The sequence below is a fragment of the Arachis ipaensis genome, chromosome B2 (assembly GCF_059453495.1).
Source record: "Arachis ipaensis isolate K30076 ecotype BB chromosome B2, ASM5945349v1, whole genome shotgun sequence".
Lineage (NCBI taxonomy): Eukaryota > Viridiplantae > Streptophyta > Magnoliopsida > Fabales > Fabaceae > Arachis > Arachis ipaensis.
The window spans coordinates 16,009,857-16,027,423 of record NC_142437.1 but is presented as its reverse complement, the minus strand read 5'-3'; the positions used below and the strand labels follow the sequence as shown (position 1 = coordinate 16,027,423).

Here is a 17,567-nt window from a genome sequence, read left to right as displayed (position 1 = left end):
TTGTCCATTTAATCAAAACTAATCTAATTAAATAAAGTGATGACTCATGATTTCATTCTTATTCTTATCTATACAAAAAACCTAACGCAAACCATCATTTTCCCATGGGGGTCCTACCAAACATGATCTTTCAAATTCAACATGCACAAGTTAAACGTTAAAGTAACTTTGATCTCGATTGATGCAAAAGCACCCAAACATATGAAACATTAACATTGTTGTCTTCAAACTTGCTATTCTAAGTGGCAACAATACAAACAACTACCAACTTGGCCACAAACAACATTAAGTCCAAAATTTGTTAGCTGAACAAGTGAAAAATAAAGGGAAGATTCAATTCAATTCAACTCATGCTATTTATCACAAGTAAATACATAATTCAGGTCATTGATTACAAATCAGTTCAAAGAGAGCCACAAGGACCACATCTTAGGACTTAACTTACAATATGATTTTAACTTACAATCTGATTAATAAGTACACTAAGAACACTATCATGTATACCTAACAATAACATTGTTGCATTGCATTAACATGCCACATGATGATAAATATATAATCTTTTCTGAAAACTTATCAGTTTTTGGATAAGGATGCTTCAAGCTTTTCCTTCAATTGTATTGCAGCAGCCTCGCTGCCCTGCGCTCTTATGGAGAATGTATGAATCATCTTTCCCTCCGATGTTGAAACACCTGACTCTGGAGCCATGATTTGATGCTCCTGGAATGTCTTAATGACTCTGGAAACCGGGTGGAGATCCAAGGGGCAACTTACTCGCACGACTGCTGTGTCATCCTCTCTGGCTTGGAAATCTATATCCGAAAAAGGAAACATTGGTTCATTGTTGTTATTCATGTTCTTCTCTGTTTCCAACACCTTGATCTTCATCTGCAGATCAGTGATATACGTAATTGCATCGCCAAGTAGAGATGCCTTGTCCATTTTAGATATATTCGGAACAACAGCTCTCAAGGCATAGAACCTTTGGTTTAGCTTTTCCCTCCTTTGTCTCTCGGCTTCAACATGATTCAGGGGTTCCTCTCTTCCATTTGCAGGCTTTCTACCTCTTTTTCGGGGCTTCCGCTCATCCAGATGAGTTGAGGAGGAGTCTTCATTTCCAAGATCTAGCGAAGAAACCCTTGTTTGAGCGTTGTAATTCCCACCAATCATTTGAGGGAACAATTTCGCTTCACTATTTTCACCCATGCTCCCATTGGAAGGATTCCCATATCCATGGTTTGCTGCTAGAGCTTGAACTTCATAAGAGTCTGAAGTGAAACCAGAATCATCTTCCAACTTCGGCGAGAAACTAATGGTTATTGACTGAGATTTCGCATCCCCACCACCAACGCTTAATTCACGCCCGAAAATCTTCGGAAATGCCTTCGCCTGTCCAGAACTAGATTCACCAAATGCTGTCCTGACCAAATCCAAAACACCCTGGTCTTCTGGCACTGTTTCCACGGAACCAAGCTCAACAACTCCGGCTTTAAGAGGCACAAAAACAACCGTTTGAAGACCAGCTGATCTCCCAAGAAATGATCTTGATTCTAGTTGGTTTGAACAGCTAGCAGAATCAGAAACCCAAATTGATTTGCCAGACTTGAAAGAACCACCAGGGCCACAAGGCGAATCGAAACCAAATATATAATACATTGAGGCCAAGTAAAACATATGCAAATCCGAAACCCTATCTAACCTTGCATAATTCGCCTCTTTCGACACAGAGCAAGCAAAGTATGCATCAAGCTTCTGCAGCACCTTCTTTCTCAGCTCCTCTTCATCACCCTTACTAACTCCACTCCAATCCCCTTCAGATCCTCCCTCGCCAGCTCCGCCCCCTTTGGGATCGCAGCATTGGCCGTCGCCCCAAATCAAGGCGGAGCCACCAGATTTCAGCCCAGCAACCTGCCAAAACACAGCATAATTCCACTTGGAACCCTCTAGAACCTGGCACAGCCGCCGCCGGAGGCCAGCATCAGTTCCGGCCAGAGCCGAAGCAGAAGCAACCACGCTGGAGAAAAAATTATTGGAAACCGCAGAAACAAAGTATGCAACAGCTTCTGCACCCAACACAGATTCCAACACACCCTTGTCTTCATCACTCACACAAAACTTCTCGCTCATGATCTTTTCTAACGGTAACAGCTCCTATACCTAAAAATCGAAACTTTACTTCTCCCCTCAAAAAGAAATGCTTTGAAAATATCTCAATTAAGCTTGAATTTCACCCAACTAATCAAAAGCCGTTAAAATTCATAAACATGAAACAACCATATAGAAAAACCCTAGAAATAATCCAAGTGAAACCCACAATTAGTGAATCACTTGTGATGGGTATTTCTAAATTATTAGAAAGAATCTAACTTCGTGTTGAGGTCAAAGATTTAGTGGGTTAACAATCCGAAAAGAAAGTGCTTGATTAAGGTAGTGGAACACAATAAAGATTCAGCAGAAAATGAAGGTACATAGTTTGAATAATTACCTGAAGGGTTTTTGGGATTTGGTGGGGTAGTAGAAGCTTGAACATAGAGGAAAATAGATTTATAAGATTCGAAAAAACCTCAGATCTGAGAACAACAAATGCAAACCGGAGAGAGAGAGCGAGAGAGAGAGAGATTCAAAGCTACACTAACACTAGGACTCTTTTTCTTCATTTCTTTTTTTTATTTAATTATGCTGTATAGCATATTAGCATTTAATTTTTTTATTTTTGATATTATAATATAATTTTCCATTTCATAATAAATAATTTATTTTTAAGATTTTAAAATATTTGTTCTATTTATGATATATAGGTAGAATTAAATTCTCTTTCCATTTTTACTTTTAAAATAATTAGTGTTATTATATTAATTGAAGTTTTATTTTAATAAGGGTAATTTTTCCATATATTTTTTTGGTTACTTATTATCATATATATTTTTTTTCTTAATCTAATATTTTAAATAAGGGTAATTTTTTCCATATATTTTTTGTTACTTATTATCATATTTTTTTATTTTTCTTAATCTAGAAAGTACTATAGGAATAACAGTTACTAAAATCTGAAGAAAGTTTCTAATGAATGCTCTTATATCACTTGTAAATAAGATTTTCAAAATCTTCACTATTAAATATACATAAAAGAATTAGTTAAACAATATTTTATTCTTATATTATGAATAGGTGTGTTTTTTTTTTTTTTTTGGGTGTCCAAATAGGTGTGTTTAAATACACTTATTCACAGTCACCAAAAAAAAAAAAAAAATACACTTATTCACACAAACTTTGAATTAAAGGAAAAAAGTTATATTAGGAAAACAGAAAATTTGAGTTAGCAAACTACATTATTAGTGAAAATAAATAAAATAAAATAAATTGAATGATTTTATTTCTTATAGCTTTATAATAAGTATGAGATTTTTTATTATAATTATTTAAATTCTTTATTTATTGAAATATATAACATATAAAATATTTACATTTTTACCATGCCAGTACATATTTCAAATGCACAAATAGAAGAAAAATAAACATAAAAGATAAATAAATATAGTACACAACATGTGTAACATCTTAAAAAAATATCACTAGAGATATATTATATTTGCGTAGATATAGGATAAAGTCAAAATGAAATTCAATCCAGTGTATTTGAGATATATTAGGATATGATTTGATTTAATTTTTTTATTTCATCTAATATTATTCAAGTAGTTTAAAATTTTAAAATTATATTCCTTTAAAATTTAAACTAAAAATTTTGTAATTTAAAATTTTAAATGATTTAAATAAAATTAGATAAAATAAAAAAATATAAATCAAACCAACACAATAAGATCTAAAATATATTGACGTATGAAGTTTTGAATTGATTTTGTAAATATCTTGAATACATTTAAACTTTTAAAAGGGTTAATTTTTAAGTTAGAAACTTTAAATAATTAGATTTTTTCAAAATCGAATATATAAACATAATTAGCCATACAAATATAATATTACGAATATATTTATTTATCTTGGATTAAATTAAATTATTAATTTAAATTATGTTCGTCTAAGTTTTAAATTAAAAATTTTATAATTTTAAAATTTTAAATTATTTGAATAAAATTGAATGAAATAGAAAAATAAAACTCAAACTAACACGATACGATCAAGAATATTATACCAATATAGTAAATTTTGAGTTGGTTTTGTACATATCTTTAATGCATTTAAAATTTTAAATTATTAATTTTTTAATTTAAAAACTTTAACTCATTATTTTTTTTAAATTGAATATATAAACATAATTAATCATACGAGTATAATAATACGAATACATTTATTTGTATTAGATTAAACTAAATCGTTAATTTAAATTATATTTATCTAAATTTTAAGTAAAATATTTTGTAATTTTAAAATTTAAATAAAATTAGATGAAATTAAAAAATTAAATCAAATCCGATCATAACATATTTCAAATATTTTAATTTTATTTTGAGTGCACAACACCTTAAATATGTACATCAAAATATATGTAATATATTTTAGGTGCATCTAAATATTTTTTGTTAACTGTTACATATTTTAAATATATCGTATCTAATTTTTGTGCTTATTCGTCTTTTATTCTATGTATTTAAGATGTATAACAATAATATAAAAATATAAATATACTTAGTAATATGTATATTAATTTATTTTATTTATCAATAAAAAAAGCCTAATAAATATCCATAATAAAAAAAACTCATAAATATATAACTACTACTACTTTATGATATTAGCATTTATTATGGCACGGATATTCCATGGTTTTGGACAACGAAAATAGTCAAACAGTGGGCCATAATGGCACTGTATTTCATCTGTGCCTAAAGTTTTCTGCTGGCTCTTTAAGAACACTTTGATTTGATGTGATAATGTTTGGGATAGAAACGAAAAACACACCACACAATTTGAGTTGGTCGAGTGATCAATTTATTTGTTTGCTTAAATAAATATCGAAGAAGGTTCAAAATAAAATTACAAAAAACATACCTTGTAAAGTTAGACTTCCTCTAGCCAACTTGGTTAGTTCGTTTAAGCAGTATAAAAATTTTGAATTTTATTTTATATATATAATAATTTATGGTTAGTTTTTAAATAAAATTTTGATTCACGCTAAATTAATTTTTATTTTAACAAACTAAAATATACCATAAATAAATAAAAAAATATATTTTATTTTTAATATTTTAGATTTGTAATTAAATTTATTTTTTGAGTTTAATATGTCAGAAATTATTTTTAATATGGATAATCATTATATGTTATGCAGCTATATTTCATCATGGTATATTATACTAAGGAAAAGTCTAGGGAGCCAGCAACTTTGTTAAATTCTGGCTAGCATGTAACCAGCAAAGAAAAGTGAGCCATTGGATGAAATCTCACACCAATCTTACACCATTAAAACCATCATTGATGACTATTTGATGGCTACAAATTACAAAAGTTGCTGCCCCCTAGCATTCCTCTTATGCCGAAATGTGGAACTACAAAATATATTTGAGCTAATATGTATATACTATAGGAAAGTTTTCAAATGGTCCAGAGCACTTTTTTGGAACTCTCATGGTCCATGTAAAGTGTCCATTGGATTTAATAATTAATTAAACAAAGGGTTGTGATTTTCTATGTAACATGTGTTTATAATGGAAAGCATTGTGAGGTGTGTATCAAATTTTGCGTTCCACGAGGTATGATTTATGGAAATTACATCCTGCTGCCTCTTGACACAAGCTTCTCTTGTTTGTGGCGTGGCTTGGTGGCTTAGTCGTTGGTTTTTTGGATGGCTTACCTTATGTTTTCGATTTTTTTTTTGTCATGACCTTTTGTTTTAGTTGCTGATTTCTTTATTGAACGGTTAATAGACTTTTTTGTACATGATTTTTCTTATATTAATTTAAGGATAATGAATAATTTTTAAGTGCATCATTTTTGTATGATTTTTGGCTAGCATTATTTTATGAGATTACAAACTCTGAAATCATAATTGTTAAATTTACAGTTTTTTTATTTTTTTTTTGGTTTATTATTTAGGCTGAGAAATCCGACCCACAGATAACAAATGGAACTAAGTCTTATACATCTATTTAGTATTAATATAGTATAGTAAAAAAACGTGCCACACTCTCTTTTCTTTATAAAGTAGTATTTTTGATTTTTTATATTTGGAACAAATTTTAATTTAGTCTTTAACATTTTAAATACTATTTTCATTTCAAAAAATTTTAAACAGATTTAATATAGTCTTACTATTAAATTTAACACTAATAGTTAATAAAATGACTGATATAGACGTTAATAATATTACTAATTAAGTCATATCTTTTTCTATATATTAAAAAAATATATATAATCAAAATCTTTTTATAACATTTTTCTCATTTTTTTGGTACAAAATTTTAAATCTTAATAATCAATTATGAACGCTTCAAAATCAAAAGAAAAAATTTTTATATTAGTGACCGTTGGTGGATCGATATTACTTATATACTGAAATCGAATGTTATTGGCTATTCAATATGCGAATTGCTTGTGTCAAATTTAATGGTAGGACAACATTAAACCTACTTAAATATTTTTTGGGATTGAAATAGGAGATTTAAATTTTTTTTTTATTGAAGTATGACGTTTGAAACGTTAAGGACCAAATTAGGATTTGGCCAAAACATTGAGAACCAAAATAATATTTTATCCCATTAAATAAACTAAATAAGGTTCTCTTGGAGAAAATAATATTTGATCCCATTAATAACTTTTTTATGTTTATTTGTACTGAACAATTCAAAATAAATGGTTTCAAATTACAATAGAGATAAACATCAATTTTAAATTATTAGTGTACACGTAAAAAATTACTAATTTTTAGAAAAATATATGAATTTACGTAAAATTAGTGAATTAAAATTGTCCATTTAAAACCACCAACTCATTATATTTATATAAACCAACACATTTAAATTTTTAATTATATATGTTCAAATAAAATTTATTAAAATTTTTAATTTTTTATTCTTTTTTAATACTAATTTTTTTTTTGCTTGAATACTAATTTAAATGTGTTGTTTTTATAAAAATAATGTGTTAATTTCAAATGAACAATTTTAAATTACATCGATTTTTTTAGAAATTAATAATTTTTTGTTCGTGTATGTTACTAATCTAAAATAATGTTTAAAATTTTAAACTTAACTAAAACAAAAAAAAAGATACGAAAATTTAGTGCAACTATAAATATGGAGAATCGAAGAAGGTAGAAACCGTATGTGAATAGTATAAAGTTATTGATAATTATTTAAATTATCAAATGAATAAAAAAATATGGTTATTAAAAAATGTTATATGAATCTCCCCAATCACTTCTCTAAGTAAATCGAATGACCTAGACTAGATTTAGTTCTCTATATAAATCTAATCACCCTGTTTTGATTTATGCATGTGTAAATCTAATCACTATGTTTAGATTTACTAGGATAGCATGCACGCATGCATAAATCGAAACAACCTGATTAGATTTACTAGGATAACATGCAAATATGTATAAATCGAACCAGACTGTTTTGATTTATATAGAAAGCTAAATCTAGTCTGACTCATTTAATTTACATAGAGATGTGATTAGGGTGATTCACGTTGCATTTATGTGATTATATTTCTGCAATAGTCCGACTTGTATATAATTTTAATACTTATTATGCTTTTTTTAATTTTAAAAAATAAAAAAATTAATATCTCTATGTGTTATATACTTATATATAATATTTTAGATAAATTATTTTTTAAAATATTTTGATAAAAAAATATATTATTGTTACGTTGGGTAACCGGAGATTGATGGGCTAGACTCACAAGGTTGGCCCAATCGGGTGAATGAGGAGGCTTTTGATCCGACTCCCGGTCAAGAGTCCTCGTCCGACTTATGTATGTGCAAGGGAAGGGGGGTGGTACCTGGAAAGACACTCCGATGCCTAAGTCAGCAAGGGTCTAAGCAAGTTTAAGAGTATGGGACTTCTAATTACCTGAGGATTGTCAGTGTACTTATAATGGTAAACCCATAGCTACCGTTGTGATGGTTCCACCTTTTAAGGAGGATAACCGTCCCTTTATCTTAGGGAGGTTGAGATTTGACTTGGGGAGTGGGTTGAAAGATTTTAGAGGCAATTACTTATTTGAATGAGTGTTATCTGCCCGTTGGAACCGACCTCCTATGCGGATGTCAGTTGCGGGGGAAGGCCAACCTTACTGATGGGGCCTTCTTAAGGTGTTTGGGTCTGGACCTGGACATTGGGCTAGAGTATGAACAATTATATAATAATATTTTTAACAAAAGTAATTAGTTAATAAATTTTGAATATAACAATCTAATTATTTGTCAAGTAATATAAAATAAATTTTTAAGAGTAAAGTATCGTTTTTGTCCCTAACGTTTCAATCGTCCTATTTAAGTTCCTAACGTTTTAAAACTGACTCAATGTTGTCCTGCCGTTAGGGATCCGTTAACAGAATTGACAGCGGGATAAAATTGAGACATTTTTGAAACGATAGGGACTTAAATATGACGAAAACATTGGGGACAAAAATAATACATAGAAATAAATTTTAATTTTATCCTTTAATAATATCAATTTTTTACTATACATAGTATTCAATTATTTTTTAATCACATCTAAGTAAATTATACTTAATCATATTACTTTCATTTTAAATAAATTAATTTTTTTTATAATTTTACTCTTAAAGATTTTTAGTTATCATGAAATGTTTGTAGAATGACTAATATATAAACTTGCAGAAAAGAAAAAAATAATATATATATATATATATATATATATATATATATATATATATAATAAAATATAAATTATACCTTTTGTCTTTAATGTATCAAAATTCTTTAAAATTATAAAAAAATGATTTAAAATGAAAGTAATGTGATTAAATGTAATTTATTTAGATATAATTATAAAATAATTGAATACTATATATAGTAAAAAATTAATATTATTGAAAGATAAAATTAAATTAAAATTTATTTTTGTATATCGTTTTTGTCCCTAACGTTTTCGTCCTATTTAAGTCCCCAACGTTTCAAAATCGTCTCAATTTTGTTCCGCCGTCAATTCTGTTAATGGATCCCTAACGGCAGGACAACATTAAGTCAATTTTGAAACGTTAGGGACTTAAATAGGACGATTGAAATGTTAGGGATAACTTTGGGACTTACCTCAAACGTTGGGGACAAAAACAATACTTTTGGGGAATTGTTTTACATGAAAACGACAACGTTTAAAATTTTTACAAACAAAATAAATATCACTACCGGGTCTGGGTTCTTTATTATTTAGTAATCCAAGTCCATCTAATATGTTTCTTGGGTTGGTAAATAAATGGCCCATCAGCTTCCAGCCATTAGAGCCATACATTCTGACCTCAGTTTTCTATTAGCTTCAACCATGAAGCATAAAGCCAGTCTGTCATTTCCATAATTTTACTATATAACTAAGGACATTTTAGACTTTTTATTCATCACTATATGACAAGGATTTGACTGCTAATCAGATCGTACTTGCTATATTGCTGTACCAAAAAAGTGATTGGTACATGTGAAAGTTTTCCTATACGATATAGCGTGAATCTAATACGCATGTAGCGTGTTCTCTACTATGAAAGCAGTTTTTCAACGAAGTGGGACGCGTGTTGAGTCACCCTCAACACAGATGCAGTGTTTTGCAACAAGAAGAACAGAAATTCTTTCGTTTTTTTCAGAAATCTGCACAGCTTTTTAGAGATTTTCTTTGTTTTTTGACCACCAGAGTTGATGCGTGTTAACATGCAAGGAATATAGCTTCTTTGAGAACACGAGATGCAGCAGGGAACATGACTTTAAAAACCTCCCACCTGAGCTCACTGTTCACTCGTTGAAGCCACACGAAGAGAGTTGAGAGAGTTAAGGGTTTTAGTGTGACGGTAGAACATTTAGAGAGAAAAGTATTTTATTGACAGTATTTAGTGTATTTAGTGTGGGATTTATACATAAAAAATTATACACACGTGTTTAGTAAAAAATGGTATGTGATTATACGTTGGCGGCAGAACATATTATCAATTATTTGGCTCAATATAATTACGTAAGTTTATTATTTTTTCGCTAATTTAGAGCTTATTATTTAGTTAATATCTTAAATGCAATTATTTTGATTAATATTATTATTAGTAATAGTAGTATAGTTAATTATTTGATTCATTTTTTTTAGGTTTTCTGTGATGATAATATTGTATTTTTTATTTTTATTTTTGTTATTATTTTTTATTTTTGTTATTATTTAATTAATTATTAATAAATATATTTTTTGGATATGCTGTGATTTTTTTATTTTTTGTTATAATGTAATATTTTATATTTCTTTTAATTATTAAAATTAATAAATAATATACATACAAAAAGAAAATTTTCGGAATTCTATGTAGTAATTTTTTTAATTTCTATTATATACGTTATTTAATTTTTAATAATTAAAATTAATAAATAATATAAATATTAATAACAATTTTCTAATTTTTTGTAATTATTTTTTATTTTATTCTCTGTTACAATATTATTATTCGGTAAAGTATTGTTTTGGTACCCAACGTTTGGAGTAATTCCTATTTTTGTTCCTAACGTTTTAAACGTCATATTTTTATCCCAAAACGTTTACAATGATATCAATGTTATTCCACTGTCAAATCTCTCACTAACAATTAACGAAATTGATGTATTATTAACAATACTTTTGTCAAAGCTACGTTTGCTCAACCCCCTCTTCTACCGTCACCCTCTCAACAAGTCCAAACCTTATTCTCCTACTCTCTTTTGCATTATTAATTCTCCAAGAGGGGTTTGAGGAAGAGGAAGAAAAGAGTAGGAGAATGGGGTTTGAGCTTGTTAAGAAAGTGAAGGTGGAAGAGGGGTTGAGCAAACGTAGCTTTAACAAAAGCATTATTAATAGTACATCAATTTCGTTAATTGTTAGCGAGTAATTTGACGGTGGGATAACACTAATGTCATTTTAAACATTTTGGTATAAAGATATGATGATTAAAACGTTATGGACCAAAATAGGATTTATCCCAAACATTGGAGACCAAAACAATACTTTACCCATTATTGTTTTTGTTCCGAACTCGATCCCAGGGTCTCCTAGCGGAGCAGCAACAACCCGACTACCCGGCCCAGGCCACCACCACAACCCAAACTGTCCAGGTGACCTCAAATCCTTAACCGATATTCAAATTCAAATACTTTCCTTGTTTTAGCTAACAAGATAAAATAAGATAATGATCGCAAACTATATAAAAGGAGGCAAGGGCTCCCCCAGGTACGTTACACACTCATAATCCTCATCTATACCTCTGAGATCCATTCTGACTTGAGCGTCGGAATGTCTTTGCAGATACCACCCTCCGCCACTCTAGAAGTCCAATCACGTCATCACCGAGACCAGCGAGTCCCTAATCCTTCCTTCAATCTGTACCAGCAAAGTCTTGTACATTGACGTCGTTTGTGGAGACTTGCTAAGCCTTGGCGGTATGATGGATGTACTCGAGGAGCGGTCTTCAAGCCATCACCATGAGCCAGACCCACCAAACCCAACGCCCAAACCACGGAACAACGATCATCTGCCGACCCACGGGAGGATAACCAACGCCGTGCACCTCCAGCCAACCCTTGGTAGACAACAACCATGAGAAGACAATTGCCAATCCGGCGAGGCTAGAGCAACCAACGCCCTAGGAAAAAAGGCGATCCAGGTAATTCAAGAACTCTACCAAAGGGTACAAATCCTAAAAGGCCAGGTCACTTCCAAAGAACGATACCAGCTGGAACACGCAAGCAAAGAGATCTCTAGGATCATATCACGACAAGAAGCCAAGAGCGAAAGGTCACCCAACCGACACTACGGCAAATGCCAGAATTGCAGCATATCTCGAGAACCCAAACGCCAGCACTATGACGACAAGAGATACCGAAGAGATTCCAAATGAAGAAAGAGCAAATACGTGATAATGGAAACTACCTCACCGAAAGAATCCTAAGAGCCAAGTTATCGAAGGATTTTGACAAGCCGATCGACATGAAGTATGATGGGACGAAGGACCCACAAGAACACCTAATGGCCTTTGAGGCCAGGATGAAACTAGAACGAGCTGTCGACGCAGTTCGCTGCAGGGCCTTTTTGGTGACCCTAGCCGGCCTAGCAATCAAGTGGTTTAACGCCCTCTCAAATAGCTTGATAACCAAATTCGACAACATCTCCAGAAAATTCATGGCTCAATTCACCACCAGGACCACAAAAGCGAAACACCTGATTAGCCTACTCAGCGTCACGCAACGACCAGATGAACCCACGAGGAAGTACCTTGACAGGTTCAACGATAAATGCCTAACCAACGGGCTCATGAATGAAGATTTCCGGAAGCACTTCACAACCAAGCCGGTCTGGATGACGATGCATGAAATCCAGAACATCGCGAAGGAATACATAAACAACGAGGAGGTAAGCCAAGTCGTAGCGGCCAATAAACGGAACCACGACAAAATGACACCCCGAAGTAATCCACCGACCAAAGAAACCCCAAAGGAACACTTCAAACTTGCTGCCCTCAATCGACTACCCAGAGTGGAAAAGTTCACAAACTACACCCTTCTACTGGCCCTAATCACAGAAATCTACCACCAAATAACAGAACAAGGCATCCTCCCAAAGGCCAGACAATTGAAAGAACGCACAGGCGATAACAAAAGCCTATACTATGATTATCACAGAGGATACGGACACAAGACTCAAGACTGCTTCGACCGTAAAGACGCTCTCAAATAAGCCATCCGAGACGGCAAACTCCCCGAATTTGCCAAAATTATTCGCAAGCCCAGGAAAGTTGTAAGGGAAAGATCGCCAAAGCGGGAAGCATGAAACCCTAGAAGTGTGAGACAGGAGATCCCAGAGACCGACCAAACGATCATAGTAAACATTATCACTGGGAAGGACGCACCTGAAAAGTCAATATCTGCTTTGAAAAAAGATCTCTGGGTGTTATCCATGAAAGATGAAAAAAGAACCTTTACCCTTTCGACAACAATCACATTCTCCCCCGATAATTGCCAAAACGACACTTCATCGGGAGACGCCCCTTTGTTATCTTGTTCAAGGTCGGAATCGACCTAGTAAGACATATCATGATGGACACCGAAGACGACTCCAACATCCTCTTCAGGGGAGCCTTTGACAAGCTCAAACTCCGAAACAAAAACCTACAAAGTCATTGCAATGGAGTAACTGGACTTGGAGACAACTTTCTCCAGCCGGACGATTCGATAGTGCTACCAGTCACCATCGGAACTAGAAGCCAAAAGAAAACCATACTTCGAGTTTGTGGTTTTAAAGGACTCCACGACCTACAACATCATCCTGGAAAAGAAGACAACCAATGACCTTTCCACCCCCATATTTACAAAGTTCCTAATCATGAAGTTCCAAGCGGACAATGGTGCGGAATTTATAACCGACAAACTAACCGGTAAGTGCACCGGGTCGTACCAAGTAATACCTCAGGTGAGTGAGGGTCGATCCCATGAGGATTGATGGACTAAGCAACAATGGTTGATTAATTTACTTAATTAGACAATCAAAAAATGGTGTTTAAGAAGTCAAAAGCATTAAACAGTAAATTCAGTAAATTAGAAAGCAAGCAGTAAACGAGTTGTGAATAATATATGGAGAAATAGTTAAGGCTTCAGAGATATCTATTTTTCAGATTGACTTTTCTTACTAACTATTTTAATCATGTATGATTCAATTCATGGCAAACTATATATGACTAAGCCCTAATTCCTTAGACCTTCTTAGTCTACTCTAACTTTCATCAACCGCCAATTCCTTGGACACTTAATTCCAATTAGAGGATGAAGTTCAATTCTAGTTTATGTGCCACAAAAATCCTAATTACCCAAATATAAGAGGATTATATGTCACGTATCCCGTTAAGTCTAGATAATTAAAATTTAGGAGAAATTATTTTCAAGCTGTTGTTCAAGTAAAGAGCTTTTCCAAGTTATACAAGAACTCAATTAGAAAAAGGGTCATACTTCTGTTCCACCCAAATTCATAAAATAAAGAACGAAAATAATTCTTGAAATATAAATCAGTAGATGAATAAAATAGAAAAATAATAGTATCAATACATACAATAGACAGAGCTCCTAACCTTAACAATGGAGGTTTAGTTGCTCATGGTTCAGAGAAAAAATAAGGATTCTGAAAAACTGTAAAGTGCGGAATGAGGTAGAAGAGAAGAGAAGCCAAAGGGCTGATTCTTTTTCCTTTTATATATAATCCTAATTAATGTAAAATATATTTTCTAAAACTAAAATAATATCTTTTCCTAATTCTAAATAAAATAAAAATTGAATCAAAATTAATTTAATTGATCCGTGCGGGGCTTGAAGAGTGTGGGGACCATTGGATTCATTAAGCTCCACAATAAACTTGGCTTTTTCCAAGTTCAACGTGGAGAATGCAGCAAGTGCTTCAGCGTGTTCCTTTGAATCCACGCTGAACTTGGATTTTCCCAAGTTCAGCGTGGAGAAGGCAACAAGTTCTTCTTTGGAAGTTCTCCAATCCACGCTGAACTTGGCAGGAACCAAGTTCAACGTAGGGAATGCAGAGGTTGCTGGAGGAGAAATATGCACTATTATATATCGTTGAAAATTCCTGGAAGTTAACTTTCTAATGCCGCTGAAATCACGTCAATTGGACCTCTGTAGCTCAAGTTATTCCAGTTTGAGTGCAAGGAGGTTAGGATTGACAGCATCATTCGCTTTCTCCCTTTTCTGCTACAAAACTCCGTCAAATCCCTTCAGATGCTACCTGAAATAAATAGAATTGTGCGCAACTCGAAGTAGCATCCATAGTGGCTAAAAGCTATTTAAATTTTGATTTAACTTAGCAATTCAAGTGCAAATTCACTAGGAAAAGATAGAGAAGATGCTCACGCATCTCAACACCAAACTTGAATTGTTGCTTGTCCTCAAGCAACCAAAATAAGTACATGATTAAGATGTGAATTTGCATGAGAAGTGAGAGTTTAGTCATGCTCAAGCCTATTCTTAAAAAATGGGGTTTATTCATTGTAGCTCTGAACAGTTTTGGCATCTCACTCTCCTTTGAATCAGAGGAATGTCAGTGTCATTCGGAATTTGGAATCCGGATCATATTATGAATTCTCTGATCTTTGTACTTCAGTTTAATCCTTGAACACAACAAATTTAATTTAATTCTCTTTTCTTTGGTGCTTTGTACCTTAAGCCTAGCCGTGACTTTAAATATTTTGTCTCAAACTTTACTTGACACAAAAACACCACAAGCACTTAACTGGGAAACTCTCTTTATGTTCTGATTTTTCTTTCAGTTACTCCCAGATAGTGGTGCTCAAAGCCTTGGGCATACTCTGCTAAATGCATTTGGTCTCGACTCTAAATATTCTGTCTCAAGGATTGCTTGACACAAGAACACCACAAGTATATGACTAAGGAAACAACTCTTTGAGCTTTTAATCATGTCTGACCTACTTAGTCATTGATGCTCAGAGCCTTGGACCTTACTTTTATTTTTTTTTCTTTTGCTGTTTCTTTTGCTTCAAGGATTAAATTTTTGTTTATTTCAGAGAAGTCATAATAATTCTCTAAATCCCTGTTCCTCATACATCAACATCTCTTGATTCAAATTCAAATATGCACTATTCATGTCATTCATTCAGAATTACAAATAGTACCACCACATTTAAGTAAATAAGATTAATCTTAAATATAAACTCACTCTTTTCATGCATTATATCATTTCTTTATTTTCTTTTGATTTTCAAGCTCAGTGAGCAATACATGAGACACTCTTTTTCAGTATAAAAAGAAATCAAATAATAAAATAGACAGTAAATTAAACTAAAATCTAGAAATTGAAATAACAATTGATCATGCAATAACAAAAATAACAGAAAAACAGGAATATAACATAATAAGAACGGGAGGAAATATAGAATGAAAGGAACTTAACCACCTCAGTTATCCTAGTGGTCATCTCATTCTTCTGGCTGTGCTCCTCTGTAGAGATGATTCGCCTCCCTTTGGTGTCATTAAAATAAACAGAAAATCCACAAGCGAAACAACAACACCAAACTTAAAAGTTTGCTTATCCTCAAGCGAAGAAAAACTCAGTTATCCTAGTGGTCATCTCATTCTTCTGGCTGTGCTCCTATGTGGAGATGATTCGCCTCCCTTTGGTGTCATTAAAATAAACAGAAAATCCACAAGCGAAACGACAACACCAAACTTAAAAGTTTGCTTGTCCTCAAGCGAAGAAAAACTGAAAACAGAGAGGGACATAAAAAAAAATGTGTGAAGGAGTAAAGAAGAAAAAAAAATAATAAAAGGACAAAAGAAGTTAAAATTAATTAAAATATATATATATTTTTTATTTGTATATTTATATATATATATATATATTTATTTTTTTATAATTATATATATATAGTTATTTATTTATTATTTTATTTATATATATATTTTTTATTTTTTTATAATTATATATATATAGTTATTTATTTATTTATTATTATTATTATTATTATTATTATTATTATTATTATTATTATTATTATTATTATTATTATTATTATTATTATCATTATCATTATCATTATCATTATCATTATCATTATCATTATCATTATCATTATTATTATTATTATTATTGTAACACCCTAATATTCAAATCCTTATGCTCGAGTCATAAGTCAATGATATTACGGTGGTACGACTCTCAGGTGGATTTTTAATAAATAAATATAGGTAATTTCGAAAGGAGTATTAATCGAGAAGCCTGAAAAGAGTAGAAATAAAATCGCGAAGACGTATCTCTCACGTTTCGACAACAAAAGATAAACCGTGAAGCCGAAAACGATATACGGACAAGGCGTAGAGGAGATTAAGAGATAGATAACAGATAGATATATATAACATAAGTAAATAGCTACTAGTCGCGACCCACGAAGTTTAGGTCGGCTAGAGTACATTATGAAATTAGTTGACAACAGTATATCCTAATCTCTCCCGAAGGAAACATGAGAGCCTCTATAGGCAAATTCAAAGAGTTCAATACATAATATAAACTTTCCAAAACAAAGGTGGAGAGATTCTAATCAAAACACAAAGTAGAGGAAATAAAGATCTTCGCCGTCTCTCAGACGACCCACAACTCACTTCTGAACACCTGGACCTGTATCTGAAAAAACAAGAGATATATACGGAATGAGAACCCCGGGCCCATGGGTTCCCAGTACGGTAAAAGTGCCAAATAAATTCAATGTACTGCAACAAAAACTCACTAAGCATCCTAAACTTCTTCACCAATTATTCATCCTAGGTTCTCGCTAATCCATGAATAGGCAACTGTCATAAGGGAGTGCTAAATTCAATTCATGTTTCACATGTTTCCCAACTCGCTGACTCTTCCACG

General features: G+C 32.0%; 2 protein-coding genes across 2 annotated transcripts; one reads left to right on the top strand and one right to left on the bottom strand.

Annotated features, from left to right (window-relative positions):
• Positions 1–332: 332 nt before the first annotated feature.
• On the bottom strand, positions 333–2,672 carry LOC107625077 (basic helix-loop-helix (bHLH) DNA-binding superfamily protein). Its single transcript, XM_016327644.3, has 2 exons — positions 2,486–2,672; positions 333–2,157 (listed from the first exon to the last, which is right to left on the bottom strand). The coding sequence occupies exon 2, from the start codon at positions 2,125–2,127 to the stop codon at positions 577–579; it is 1,551 nt and encodes a 516-aa protein (XP_016183130.1). The 5' UTR covers positions 2,128–2,157; positions 2,486–2,672; the 3' UTR covers positions 333–576.
• Positions 2,673–12,038: 9,366 nt separating this feature from the next.
• LOC107626995 (uncharacterized) lies at positions 12,039–12,878 on the top strand. Its single transcript, XM_016329878.1, has one exon. The coding sequence runs from the start codon at positions 12,039–12,041 to the stop codon at positions 12,876–12,878; it is 840 nt and encodes a 279-aa protein (XP_016185364.1).
• Positions 12,879–17,567: the final 4,689 nt, after the last annotated feature.

Excerpts from the sequence above, each read along its gene's own strand:
- LOC107626995 (XM_016329878.1), top strand. The coding sequence starts at position 12,039 with ATGAAGAAAGAGCAAATACGTGATAATGGAAACTACCTCACCGAAAGA.
- LOC107625077 (XM_016327644.3), bottom strand. The coding sequence starts at position 2,127 with ATGAGCGAGAAGTTTTGTGTGAGTGATGAAGACAAGGGTGTGTTGGAA.